This window comes from Mesoplodon bidens (genome assembly GCF_964165515.1).
Source record: "Mesoplodon bidens genome assembly, chromosome: 5".
NCBI classification, from domain to species: Eukaryota; Metazoa; Chordata; class Mammalia; order Artiodactyla; family Ziphiidae; genus Mesoplodon; species Mesoplodon bidens.
In genome coordinates this window covers 4,959,106-4,973,571 of record NC_138161.1, presented here as the reverse complement: position 1 = coordinate 4,973,571, position 14,466 = coordinate 4,959,106, and the positions used below count along the sequence as shown (strand labels likewise).

At 47.7% G+C, this 14,466-nt stretch overlaps 1 protein-coding gene across 1 annotated transcript in view; it reads left to right on the top strand.

Annotated features, from left to right (window-relative positions):
• The window catches only part of BACE2 (beta-secretase 2), an 88,247-nt gene that overhangs the window by 49,442 nt on the left and 24,339 nt on the right, over positions 1–14,466 (top strand). The window contains exons 3-6 of the mRNA XM_081235296.1: positions 2,587–2,803; positions 6,024–6,152; positions 7,523–7,657; positions 9,654–9,755. Coding sequence (XP_081091422.1) covers positions 2,587–2,803; positions 6,024–6,152; positions 7,523–7,657; positions 9,654–9,755 — 583 coding nt within the window. The remainder of the gene's footprint in view (positions 1–2,586; positions 2,804–6,023; positions 6,153–7,522; positions 7,658–9,653; positions 9,756–14,466) is intronic.

Genomic DNA, 14,466 nt, shown 5'->3' with positions numbered 1-14,466 from the left:
TGGTACTATAGAATGTTTGGGGAGATAATAATCTTCTAGATCAGGAGTTGGCAAACTAGGGCTGACAGGCCACATCCAACCTGCTGCCTGTTTTTGTAAATAAAGTTTTATTGGAACACAGACACACACGTTTGTTTATCTGTCATGTGTGGCTGCTGCTTCACTGGCAGAGTGGAGTAGTAACAGAAATCATGTGACCCACAAAACCTGAAAGCTTTATTTTCTGGCCCTTCACAGAAAAAGTTTGCCAACCCTGTGCTAGATCACATTCTCTAAGCTTTTCAAAATAATTAGCCTCTTCCATTAGCAGTAGTGTTTTGCAGTCAAATGCTCTACCACTGATATACCCCCAGCAGTAGTGCAGTTTTAAACTTGAGGAATGACCCCAAATTGTCAAAAGGGACTGACAATTTAGTATTTTAATTGCTTTTCATCCTAAACACGTACGGCCCCTGCTGTGTGCCAGGCATCACTGAATTGATGCTGGCAGTAAAACTTGGCACTAAAACACCAACCCTCAAGTGCCTGCATTTCAGTGACCTGACTCTGCACTTTATATGTGTAATTTCTGATGGGTCCCTTAGAGCTCCATGTGCCCGGGGTCCATCCACACTTACTTTTCGGTCTGTGCCTGCCCTTGTCAGATGTCTGTACATAAAATGTTCACTTAATGCTGCTCTCTTTTTAAGATCATGATGGAGTTAGCTAAAATAGTCAGAAAATGTTAAAATTAAATATTCTTCATATTTCATATCCCATTATGAAGTTAGAATAAATTAAATTTCTCCAAAATGTGTCTGCCAGACATTTTTAAAATAACTTTTTTTCCCTGATTATAAAAAGTTATATATGCCAAAAATTTGGAAGGATCTAACCACAAGAATGAGAGTTTCCCCTACAAAACCCCACCACCCAGAGGTAGCACTGCTAATATCGGAGTGTATTAAATTTTTTCCAAGAAGATTCTGCCACATATACAAATGTTTCTTTTACCTTATGTTTTTACTGTGTCATTGAAAATGTCTTACTCAACAGCATTTTTCAGAGCTATTTAATATTCCATCATATGCATGTACCATAATTTACTAAACTATTTACCTTTTACTGGGCATTTAGGTTGTTTCCAACTGTTTGCTGTTATAAATAAAACATAATGACTGTCTTTGTTCATGAATCTCTGTTTGCATCATGGGTGTTTTCTTAGGATCAGATTCTCAGAAGTGCAATTACTGAATTAAAGACTGTTACCATTTTTAAAGCTTATGAGATGTACCAAAAAAAAGTCATATCATCCCTGACTTAACTTTCTCCCTGACTCCTAAAAAGACCATATAATCCATACAGCAAATTCATATAATCCTATAGCAAACACTTAGTAACATGTATTAATGTTCAGAGATTTAGTGTTAAAACAAAATGAAATGAAAACTGCAGACAAACAGAAACACTTTACAATGATATGTTTGGTGATTTGACACTTCTCTTAGGAATCTGATCATTTTCCTAGGGGAAGCCTGGTTTGAATGCCCAGATATTTGCTCAGAGATGTCCCTTGGGTTCCTGCCTATAGTCAACAGAGTTTTCAAGCTCAATTAGGTATAAGAATGACCTCACAGGATTGGACACCCCAGGGCCTTGACACCTACTGTTCTCTCTCCAGGATGCCCCTCCCCAGAGAGCCCTGTGGCTTGTTGTCTTCAGGCAGGTCTTACACAAATGTCCTCTTTCAGAGAGGCCTCAGTGACCACCCTCCCCTCACCCTGCTCTCTTCTCTGGGTGACTCATCACTCTATCATTGCCTGGAATTCTAGGGGTTCATTTGTTTACTGCCTGTCTCTGAAATCCCGAGAGCAGGATTTCCATGTACCCCACCGATTGTCTGGTCTTGTTCATGTTATTCTGTTTCAGTAACTCTTACCCTTAGGGGTTGGGGGGTTGTCACAGTGACTTGTGTCACAGTGACTTGTCATCAGCATCCTCCTTCATGTTTTGATATGAGTATAATCAGCTTGGGGCACAGGGACGACCTTGAGAAGGAACCTGTGACACCAGGAGGTCGTGCGGGCCCTGAGGAGGGACAGCCCTGGTACTGGGGGTGTGTGGCTTGATCTTTATTCATCACGTTGGCTGTTTGTGTGAATCTGAACCCCAGGCCACAAGCTGGTGGCCCCTCTTTCTGGGCTGCCAGCCCCACCCTTTGTCACAGAGTAGCAGTGCAGGGTCCCCGCAGAGCCAGAGGGCCGGGCGGGGCCCACATCCAGTTGTGTAGTCCCAGGCCAATGCAGTTAAGTACAACACCTGGCTTACAGGGAAGGACTTGGGCGGAGGGAAGAGTTAAATTTGGGGCTACACGTTGACCCCAGTGCTCCCTTGCATGTGGCGCAGAAGACGCCATTACCCAAATGTTAGCAATTATTTTTTATGGGAAACGTCACCTTGTCAGCGTGAGGAGTCTTAATTATGAAGAATTGCTTACACAGAGCTTCTGGGCGTAGGGCCACTGTCTTTGCAGCCATGACCGCCATGTGGTCAGAACAGGGAAAGGTGGACGGGATACAGGACACGCTGCCTCTTCTCTTTTTCCAGGTCCAGCACCTACCGCCCCAAGGGCTTTGATGTCACCGTGAAGTACACGCAAGGGAGCTGGACTGGCTTCGTTGGGGAAGACGTTGTCACCATCCCAAAAGGCTTCAACAGTTCTTTTCTGGTCAACATTGCCACCATCTTTGAGTCAGAGAATTTCTTTTTGCCTGGGATTAAGTGGAATGGGATACTTGGACTGGCTTATGCTACCCTGGCCAAGGTAAGAATCATGGGTGGATCTAAGGGAATCAAGTGATGGGACAAGATTCTGAAGCCAGTCACTGGAGGCACCAACAGATGGGTCCAGCTGTCCGAGACAGTCAGTGAGAATCACAGGGTTGAAAGATCAGTGTTCGCACAATTCAGTTTCTCTCTCAGCATTTTTAAAATTTAAGATGAATGGTGACATTCTTTGAAGCTTCCTACAAGGTACACTCATAGCATCACTTTTTTCATTTGCCTTTCGTTTATTTTACTTGTATAGTTGACAACTGGGTGTTAACAGAAGCTGAATCCGTTTGATTATGGTGTTTGTTTAGGGGTTTTTATTTGGGCAGGATTAAGAGTAAACATTTATTAAATTCATACATTCACCTAAAGACGTGACACTGGAACCTCGGCAGGAAGAGGGGTCCCACCAGGCAGGGAAAGCATTGTGCTGCCTTGCCCTCACTCTGGAGGGGGAGCACAGGCAGCCTGCAAGCGCGCCCTGGGGATCGCCAGCCACTGGAATTAGCGATGCAGCGAGGAGAGATGGTGGGACTCTCGCTCTCTTCCACGTCAGAACCTTCACAAAACAGGGAAAGCCAGGACTGAATGTTCTCCAGTCATCTGTCCTTGATCCCACCCAGAGGGAGTATGTTCACGGGCAGGGTGGGTGAGGTGGGCTGGGAAATGTCCACCCGGAAGGGATGCCAGGGGCAGGCGGATCCGACACCCGTGTGTCCCCTGGGCTCCGGGAGACCAGGGCAGGTTAGCGTACACTTGAGGAGAGGTTGCCCCTCCTGGCCTGTAAACAGGCACCCCGGCTCGGCCTCTCCTTGTTCAGAGTTAGGCTTCGAGCCAGCGCTAAGTGTGGAACAAAGAATCGTGGGTGCAGAAAGGCCTGTTTTCTCTCCATAAGGACCTTTGTTCCAGCTCAAGTTTACTAGCAAGCAATGCAGGGCAGTGGTGTGAGGGGGTGGAGATGGGCCAGTAGGCAGGGGCCGTTTCCCAGCACTGTGGCTTCTCACGGACAAAAAAGAGCCCGTGAAGCCCTAGGCTGAGACCATTGCAAGGTGTCTGAGACCTCCCCACAAGGCAGACTTTGTAGGCCCCTGTTAGCCCCATTTTAGAGATGTGGGGACTGAGGGTCAGAGAGGTTTACCCCTTGTCTAGGGCTATCAGAGCCAGAGCCCCCTCTACGGAGCCCAGATGGCTTCTGGAGCCGTTTTTTTCGCTCAGCACTGTAGGAAAAGCTTCATATGAGTTCCCAAACTTGTAGCAACTTACATTCCTAAATACTTTTCACTGACGATGTGACCTCAGGCAAAATGTTTCATCTTCTTGTGACTCTGAAAATAAAAGATGTGTGATTGATTTGATGCTGGTTATTTAGACGATGGTAGCATAAAGCTAAATTATCTGGAATTAATAATATGTAAAACTTCCTTGAGAATAGACTGCTTTGAGGTTCTTTTGGGTGTCCAGGCTCCCCACGTGACTTTTCATCTTTTCACCTAGGAAATTCCAAGATTGCCAACAATTGTCTCCACTTCCTTGGTTTGGGGAGGCAGTTACAGGATTTGTAGGAAGTGAAGCACGGCTAGAGACAGGACTGGCAGGGCGGTCTGGGTTCATGGCCCAAAGGTGTTTCTGAAGTATGTTCCCCGAGCACCCAATGGGGTCACAGTGTGTGGGGGCCCCCGGCCGATGCCAGGTGCTTCTCATCAAGGATGTGGTCAGAACCACCTGTGGGGTGTCTCACACTACAGTTGCCTGCATCCAGCAGCATCCCTGCTGAATCAGGTTCTCTCGGGCTGGTCCTGGGCAGCTGTATGCCTTTAAACCTTAAAGGATCCCGAGTCTTACTGAAGAATGACCTGACAGGACAATAATAGATCCTATCCCGTGTGCCAGGCACTATTCCAAGCACTCTGTGTGAACTGACCCATTTAAGCCCCAGAAGAGCTCTGGGATGCGACTATGATCCCCATTTTACAGATAAGGAAACAAAGGAAACAAAGTCACACGGTTAGCAGGTGGGTGGTGGAGCCGGGATTCAATTCCGGGCAGTGTTTATCTCACTGCCTCTCAAGAAGGTGGACACAGACTGGGTCATCACCAGACCCAGCCCGTTTCAAAAGGGGGCTTTGTCTCATTCCTTGCCCCAAACACAAAGTATTTAGACAAGGTTACATATAGAGATTGTACTGAATTCTGCAAGAGAGTCCACAGCGGCTGGGAAAGAAACAGATAGGAGGCCAAATACAAATGAACGAAAGAAATGGGAAGGTTTCTGTCTGTCTGATAACCCTCTTCTCACTCCCTCTAGAATTAGAGTTTTAGTTCTTACAGATTTTAAATAATCCTTCCTTACATTAACCGTAGATGCTCAGAAGATGCCAAGAGCATCTGTGCTGCTGCAGTTGTTTTCATCAAGAACTAATCATTCATAGTAACCAGCTCTAATCTCTCCCAGTTGTCAAAGCCAAAATCGAAACACAGGTCTATGGCCTTCCTTCCTGACCACCAGCACCTGTGACCCACCCCCAGCTAAGACCTGTTCACAGACCATCCCTCCTTTTCAGTCCTGGAGAAATACAGCTGGTCTCTGAAGGTGTGGTTACATGTAACAGAAGCACAGAGGACATTATTGACATAGGGCAATGGGGAATAATGAGCTTTTAAACTGCAGGAGAATAGCATCGTTCCTTTCCCGGTTGCCAGAGTTCAGTAGACAGCCGGCAGAGCTAAGCCGCCTCCCAGGGTCCGGGATCTGGGATGTGCCCTGTCCTCATGGGTCAGGCACCTGTCATTTGCATGATGGACGACTACAGCTGAAAGGGGTGAATAAAAACGCCGTTCTCTCCTTACTCTGAAATGTCTAAGATTAGAATCCACCACCTACCTGGGTAACCCACTTCCACATCTTCTCACGCCTGCCTCACAGGGCAGTCAGGATGGTAAATGGGGCAGCCTCTTAACAGCTTCCGGAAATACTATCTTATTTTTCCAACAGAGCCGCCATCCCAAAAGGAAAAATACCAAGTCTTCGGGAGTTCTGTTGGAGGTTTCTGAATCAGTGTACTTAATCATAAGCTTGTTTATTCCTTAGCCTTGAAGATATTAAATATAAAGAAATGCCATGTTGTATACCATGCCTGGTGCCTGCGTGGGGTCACTCCTTGTCTACAGTGCGAGTCCTGAAGCAGCTGTGCTCTTTCCCACCCCTCCTGCAGCCGTCAAGTTCTCTGGAGACATTCTTTGATTCCCTCGTGGCACAAGCAAAGATCCCCAGCGTTTTCTCCATGCAGATGTGTGGGGCTGGATTGCCAGTCGCTGGATCTGGTACCAACGGAGGTAGTCTTGTGGGTATCTTTTCGTCCTAAAGGGGGAACATCAGAGATCAGTGGGGCTGCTCTTTCTGCTTTGTTAAGACCCTGATAGAAATATTAGACACGTAGGCATACATAGGTACTGTCAAATATTAATAATCCTTGTTTGAGAGCCCTTAAAAATGGATAAAACTAGGTATTATTTTTATCTTTCCTAATCATCCTGTCATCCCATAAGATGATTCTCATTTCTTCCCCAAATTCCTTTATTTTTTTTATCCCCATACCTTTTTTTTTTTTTTTTTCAATTGGGGTATAGTTGTCTTGCACTGTTGCGTTCGTCAAATTCCTTTAAAGCTTTTTAAAAAAATGTTCCTTCGAAAGGTAACTGTTTTTGTTGGGTGTGGCAGGGGCACATGAGGACCAGAGGGGTGGGGTGGCAGGTGGGCCTTACTCTGGGGAGGGGAGGCAAAGGGAGAGGACTGTGATTTCATAAATTTGGTGAGGAGACGGGGACGCCTGTACATCCTTTCTCTTGCTCTCAACACACACACACACACACACACAGACCCACACATATACACACACATGCACACACATAGCTATACAAACATACACATACACACTTACATACACACACTTATATACACACGCATACACACACATGCACACACATAGTGAAGCAGAATCAACACTGTGAGCATGCCATAACCCAAGTGTCCCCTTGATGGGCCCTGCACCCAGACGTCTAAAGTAGGAGGCGATGGGGAGAATGTACATGAAGGGCCGCCCTCAGGGTGGGTGATGTTGACCCCTTTGCTCTCCAACTATGAGAAGCAGGCTCATCTACTTTGATTGCTAACAATACACCTGCTCTCAACACCTTTTTTATCGCCTTTTCAGGGGAGAGGGTAGCCTAGATTTGTGGGATGATGCTATACAGATGTGCAAAATGAAGTTTGGGTTAGGGAAGCTCCTTTGTTCTGCTTTCCATGCAAATATGCGGGGCAGGAAGTCATCCTCTGTCTTCTGAGGAACTAAATTTTTGTCAGTCTGTATGGTTTACAATTTTATTGCATTTCTTTGCCAGCGGCCGGGGTCGGGGGCCGGAGGGGGGGATCTTAGTATCATGGGGCTGGAACTGTATGTACTAATTTTAGATGAGGGAAACCATCAAAGCATCCTGATTAGACTAGGGTATAAAAGTCTTTGATCTTTGGATACATAGCCCCAGAATGTTCCCTGTTTAATTTTCAGGTGTATGTATTTATTTATAACATCCCAATAAATTGAAAGTACTAATTCTAGTGAAGTTTTGCCTTATAAGAGCTTGCTTCTCTGTGTAACTTGTTACATGCCTGTATATTTTTTTCTCTTATACCTGTAAATATTTTCCATCCCAGGTCCTGGGTGGAATTGAACCAACCTTGTACAAAGGAGACATCTGGTATACCCCTATTAAGGAGGAGTGGTATTATCAGATAGAAATTCTGAAGTTGGAAATCGGAGGCCAGAGCCTTAATCTGGACTGCAGAGAGGTATTTCCACTCTGTGATCTCTTTGTGTCTACCTGTCTGTGTGTGCCTGGGTCACTTAAATATTACAGCTGGGACCTGAATATGAACTCAGAGGGTACATTACATTGCAAGATAAATCAAAAGTTCATGACATTAAAAGTTACAGGGCCTTTGGAGATGATTTTATACCCATGATCCCCCCCCCAAAAAAAAAATTGCTTCCCTCCAACTGCTTCTCTTATGAGAGGAATTAGCCTAAAATGGTGAGTGAAGAGAACTATCCAGAACCATATCATCTTGGCCTGATGGTCCCTGATCTCTGTTCAAGACAACGAGAAGTAAGCAGGGTTTTATCAGTGTAAAATGGGACTAAAAATAAGCAAAATGAAACCAGAAGTAAATCATCAGCTTTATCCTCCATTCACAGCTAATCCCCCTTCCGCCCCAGTATACAATTCTCACTCGAAGAAACATGTGCTCTAAAGATGTGCACGGCTTTTGATGGTGCTCAAAGGAGGCACATGTGCAGAGCTGGGAAACCACATCTCTCGTTAACCCCGTTCACACGCGCTCACTGCAGTTTGGCTTGTTTGTGGCACATAATGACATGATTATGAGGATCTGAGGGAGACCTGGTCCTCTACAATATTTTCAGAATGGTTTACAGAAACCACCAGCATTTCATCAGCATTCATTGTACTCTTACCTGTCATCACTGCCTTTCAGTTTAACCATCACATTGTACCATAAGTTCTCGTATACACAGATGCCTCTGAAAAAACAGTCAAAGCTTGATAAAGGGATGGTCCATTCCATTGGGATGGTGTTTCAGTCCTAAGTCCACAAATCTGTTTATTGTCAAGAGACATTTACTTGCCATAGAAGAGTCCAATGATAGAATCAGATGAGAGGGCCTAAAATAAAGCACAGACTCCGCGCGTGTGTGTGCGCGCGCGTGCGTGTGTATGTGTTTGTGTGTGAGTGTGTGTTGGAGAGAGTAAGCATCTATTTGGAGGTTTGATTCTCGTTTTCCTGGTTCTTTTCTGCCCCCCACAATCAGCCAAGCTTGCCACACAGAGCAAATGACAAAACCCAGACATCCCACCCCCCAGCATTTCAGTGTGCGAGCTTTTCTTACACATACAAGTGCGAACAAACTAGATTATATTTAAATTAACTTTGTTTCTAAACTGAAATTCGTTTTACATTTGAAAAAAATATGAATCAGTTGCTGTATTTCAGTTTCTCAAAATTCTTCACTCCTCCCACCTGCTACCTCAACAAATCCTTATTTCCTTTTGACCTGCTTGGTGTATTTGGTCATATGACTCACGGATTTGCCGTAGAAGCAGGAGGATTCGATTGCCCACGACTCACTCCATTCCTGGGCAGCCTTGCTCATACAGTTATGTCCCTAGAGGTTGGGTGACTACCCTGGTCTTGGCCCACTGACCTCCATTCTTCCCACTCGGCCACATAGAGAATGACAGAGGCGGGGTCAGGGCTGGGAATGCCTCTGTGTGTGTGAGATTCTCTTACTGAAGGTGGCTTTGGTTCCATTCTAAATGCAAATATGGGGTGTCTATTGACAAACTGTCCTTCCCCCTCTTTCTCCACTAGCAGGGTAATAGAGTTGCTTTTTCATGATTTGTATAAATGACATTTAATGTATCATTTCAACCTCTAAAGACAAATGGGTCTTCCCTCTTTGGGGGATCCTTGACAGAATGTGGCCACTTCTGAGTAAGAGAAAAACCCTGCCTTAGGCTGTTGATTTCGGTCAATGTCACTGCCCTTCCCTGGCCTCGGTTTCTTTATCTATAATGAGAACATTGGGTGAGGAGGTTCTCGGTTCCCAAGTTCTGAGAAGATGAAATGAATTGTAGCCACCGAGGAGGTACCGTGACTGCCGAATGTATGTATCACAGATCCACGGTGACGGCGGGCTGGAGCCGTGCATTGATGTGGGTTCCCTGTCGCTCATGTGCCTTCTCCCCACCCCCTCTCCCCATTCTAGTATAATGCGGACAAGGCCATTGTGGACAGTGGCACCACACTGCTGCGCCTGCCCCAGAAGGTATTCGATGCCGTGGTCGAGGCAGTGGCCCGCACGTCTCTGGTGAGTCCTCAGGATGCTGGCTGAATCTCAGAGGTCACACCAGGTCATGACCGCATACTGGGGAATACCACCACCTAGTCTAACAGTCTCCGTCTGAGGATTTTGAGGTTGTTCTATTTTAATGATTACTTACTAAGTTCACAATCTTATTCTTTGATATTAACCAGCAAATAATTCCTTCACTTTAACCTCAGAGGACTTGGATCTGAAGGTGCCATGCTTTTTAGTATTTCAAATAACATTGTAGTTAGCATAGTACTTTTTTAATCTAAAGGGGAAAAGAACCACTTGGTAATATGCTATATTAAAGTAAATAGTAAACCAGGAATATGTTTGTAGCCTTTAAAGCAAACCAAAAATTGTACTCCTTTTTTGGCCTTCATCCAAGCTATGCTGGGATTGGAATTCCTCCTTCTGTAAAAGAATGAGATTCACAGAAGGCAAAGAGCAATCCACCAATGTAATAATTCTTTTATGGCCATGCTTTGAAATACAATTAAAATCATGGTCAAGGACAACATGCCTTTTGAGGGCCTGGTTAACAGTATTCCCAGTGTGACCCCAACTTTCCAGTTAGTTCAAGGCAACAGGATAGACCACAGGGCACTGAGTGGGAGGAACGCAGCCTTAAAGGGCAAATGGAATTGAATTTCATCTAGCTTCTGCCACTTATTAGCTGAGCGCCTGGAGAGGGTTCTTGTGCCCCTAGAGAGTCTCCGTGTTCTTGGCGTGGGGCTGTGAGGAGGGTCGGGCGTAAAAGCCTGGCACAATGTGCTCGGTCAAGAAGAGCTTCTATTTCATGTCCAAACCACAGTGCTACAACTGTTTGTCTCGGCACAAGATCAACGTTTCTCTCGACTTCGTGGGTGTCTTCGTACGCATCTGTTCACGCAGGGCCACCCTGGCAAAGTGACCAAAAGTGAGCATTTCCTGCACAAAGTCTTTATATTGGCACTGACCCCAGTTGGGGCTGACAGTCCCACAACTCCACTGGGCTGGCCCAATCCAAAGAATGATTGATAGGAGATGCACAGCAGTTGCTGTGTTACAGGTGATAGCAGAACAGGCGAAGGAAGAGCAGGGTTTTGCTTGTCCTGGACCCAAACTTGAAGAGTCTGAAAGTGCTGTCAGAAGAGCAGCAGGCACATCCAAAGAACGCAGAGGGGGAAAAGCAGGAAGAAACAACACCGAGGTCCTCTGTGAGCTGGAAGGTCAAGGGAGCAGCGGACAAAAAAGGCAGAGCGGTATCTGCCTTTTTTGTCCACTGCGTGTCTAATATCTGCTGAATCAGAAAAAAATGGCAGGTAACATTTTTAGTGCCCTAAATTTAGAAAATTGGCTGAAAACCAGACTGTGCTGGAAATGCAGAGCAATATGCTGCCTTTTTCAGAGTAAAAAATGTCCTCAGTGAAATTAACACGAGCACCTTCAAATTTAATATTCTGAGCTAGAAGTATTTTACAACCGTCCCAAGGACATTCTGGCAGCATCAGCGTGTGACTTCAACAAGCCCGTGACCAGCCTGGGTCTCTGCAGAGTCCGTGACTTCAGCGGGGACCAGCAGGACTGTGGCGGAGGGCCGCTAGCACCCGTGAGGTCAGCACAGCATGTGTTCAGCAGTGCCTGACTGTAATTAAAGCACGAGAAGGAACGCGAGTACAAAATTGGTTTGCCTGGTCTAAAATTATCCTCTGATTTCAGTGCCTCCATCAGGAGGCAGAGGCCTGGGGAGGATGTTTGTCTTGAGCAGGGAAAGCTCAACAAGGGTGGGAGCTGTCTCTCTCATTGTGCGTGGACCAGAGACGTGCGTGTTCTTTCTCTCTGCTAGGTTCATCTCAGCCGGCTCTCTTGGCTTGGGTTTTCTTTCTTAGTGAAGGAGAGGACCGGCTTTGAAGAGTTAAACACCATACAGATGCCGGGCTCTGTTTCTGGGCCTAGATTCTTCAGATGGGATTTTAGAAATGAATGGTTTGTAGGTCCGTAGTTCTTTTTTATTATTGGAGTTAATTTGCAATGTTGTGTTACTTTCAGACGTACAGCAAAGTGATTCAGTTCTACATATATATGTACTCTTATTCAGATTCTTTGCCGTTATAGCTTATTGCAAGATATTGAATATAGTTCCCTGTGCTGTATGTAGGTCTGTATTTTTAAATGAGCCTGGTGGGGAGTTCTGTGTTTGGTGGGGACCTGGGCTTCATTCCTGCCCAGCTGTGGCACCCTTGTTAGCTCAGGCCCAGTGCTTCTCCCTCTGTAAAACCCAGAAGTAGGATGACACCTGCTGTAAATTGACTTCTGACTTTCAACTCTATGATCTGAATGTCCAAACTCTCCCCCAGGACACAAGGCTTGTCCCCCGGGGAGGCTTTCCAGACTTGCAGGCACCTCTTTGGAGGCAGACGGCCCCCCATCCAGTCCTGAGCTGTGCCTCTTAGGCAAGTTACTTGGCCCCTCTGAGCCTCTTTCTTCAGCTGGAAGTTGGAGCTCTGTGCCCTCTGTGCAGCCCTAGCCCGCTTCACTTTTCCTGGAATCCAGCAAAATGACTGCCCGGCCCCTTCTCAACTCATCCAGCAAGGGGCTCTTCCCTGTGATACGTATTTCAAACTGGCTTCATTCTTATAAAATGCACAAATCTATGAAGGCCAGCATTAGAGACTTTGCAGATCGGCACTGACAGTTTCAGTGGGGAACCTATGATGGGTGAAGAGACCGCAGGAGCTTCCTCCCGGTTGTCTGCCCCGAGGGCGGCGGCACACGCCTGCCTGCGAGGTCCTGAGCAGGCAGCTCTCATTCCGTATTCATCCAGGGACACCCAGTTTTCTCACTTCCTATCTTCCTTGACCTCTGCAGCACCCCCGCTCACCTTCCTTACCTGTTCTCTCAGCTTCCCGTAACACCCTCCTCCCAGGACTTCTCATCCCTGTGTTCCTCCTCATGGGGGTCTCCTTTGCCGGTCCCTCTCTCAGGGTGGGCTACGCCCCTGTCTTCTCCCTGTACCCTCTCCTAAGCGATCCCATCCATGGGCACACCATCACTTCCCACCCATTGGTCACTGACTTTCAAATGCATCTGTCTAGCCCAGGCTGACTCCCTGTGACCTACACAAATCCCGCTTGGATGCCTTAATCCCACCCCATGTGCCACAGCGCTCAGACCCCTGATAAATGACCTCTGATAAATGCACGATGGTGCCCCTCGGTCCTTCCCAGCCTCGTCTCCTGCCCCTTCCTGTCCTCAGCCCAGCCTCCACGGCCATCACGTTGTCTAGTGGGACAGGTTCCACGCTCTGCCTGCTCTCCCCACCACACCTCCCTGACGCCCACCTGCCCCTCAGCTCATGTGCTTCTTCCTCAGGGACCTTGACAGATACCCCTTCCTTCCAGTCAACACTCTTCCAGCTCCACCCCACATCCCCGTCACATGCCCTCCTAGCTCCGCCCTGTCACATGCCCTCCTAGCTCCTCCCCGTCACGTGTCCTCCTAGCCCCGCCCTGTCACATGCCCTCCGAGCCCCTCCCCGTCACATGCCCTCCTAGCTCCTCCCCCATCACATGCCCTCCTAGCTCCTCCCCATCACCTGCCCTCCTAGCTCCTCCCCGTCACATGCCCTCCTAGCTCCGCCCCATCACATGCCCTCCTAGCTCCGCCCCGTCACAAGCCCTCCTGGCTCCTCCCCGTCACAAGCCCTCCTAGCTCCGCCCCCGTCACAAGCCCTCCTAGCTCCTCCCCGTCACATGCCCTCCTAGCTCCTCCCCGTCACATGCCCTCCTAGCTCCTCCCCCATCACATGCCCTCCTAGCTCCTCCCCGCCACAAGCCCTCCTAGCTCCTCCCCGTCACAAGCCCTCCTAGCTCCGCCCCGTCACAAGCCCTCCTAGCTCCTCCCCGTCACAAGCCCTCCTAGCTCCGCCCCGTCACAAGCCCTCCTAGCTCCTCCCCGTCACAAGCCCTCCTAGCTCCTCCCCCATCACATGCCCTCCTAGCTCCTCCCCATCACAAGCCCTCCTAGCTCCGCCCCGTCACAAGCCCTCCTAGCTCCTCCCCATCACATGCCCTCCTAGCTCCTCCCCGTCACAAGCCCTCCTAGCTCCTCCCCCATCACATGCCCTCCTAGCTCCTCCCCCATCACATGTCCTCCTAGCTCCGCCTTGTCACATGCCCTCCTAGCTCCGCCCCATCACATGCTCCTCTAGTTCTGACCTGAGCGGTGCAGTGTGCTGGGTATGTTAAAAGAGACACATCCAACATAGTCCTTCCCTCGGGGAGCTGGCAGGAACAGCGCAGCCTGCTCTGGAAACTTCACTGGGCCTGCTGAGAAGGCACAGAAGTAATTTGTAATCAACTTGCAGATTCAACAGTTAGTGGATAAGCATGGTTGGCGTTGCCCTTCTGGTCCCCGGATGAGAGGCACAGGTGAACAAACATTCTGCATTCTCGGCCATTCATTTTTTTACCCACGAACATTCCCTGAGTCTTTCCTGTGGGCCAGGTGTTAAGGCTATGAGGAGGAGTTGGGGGAGCAGACAGTACACCTGGGTCGTTAGAAGAATCAGATTCTAGTGCAAGAAACAGAAGTTAACCAATCACACCAATAAATTTAAAATTAAAACTGCTACAAGGAGGAGAGATATATGGTGGAGTACCAGCATTGTGGGGGGCAGTCAAGGAGGGCTTCCTGGACAAGATGGCATTGGAGGTGAGATCTGGGGGAG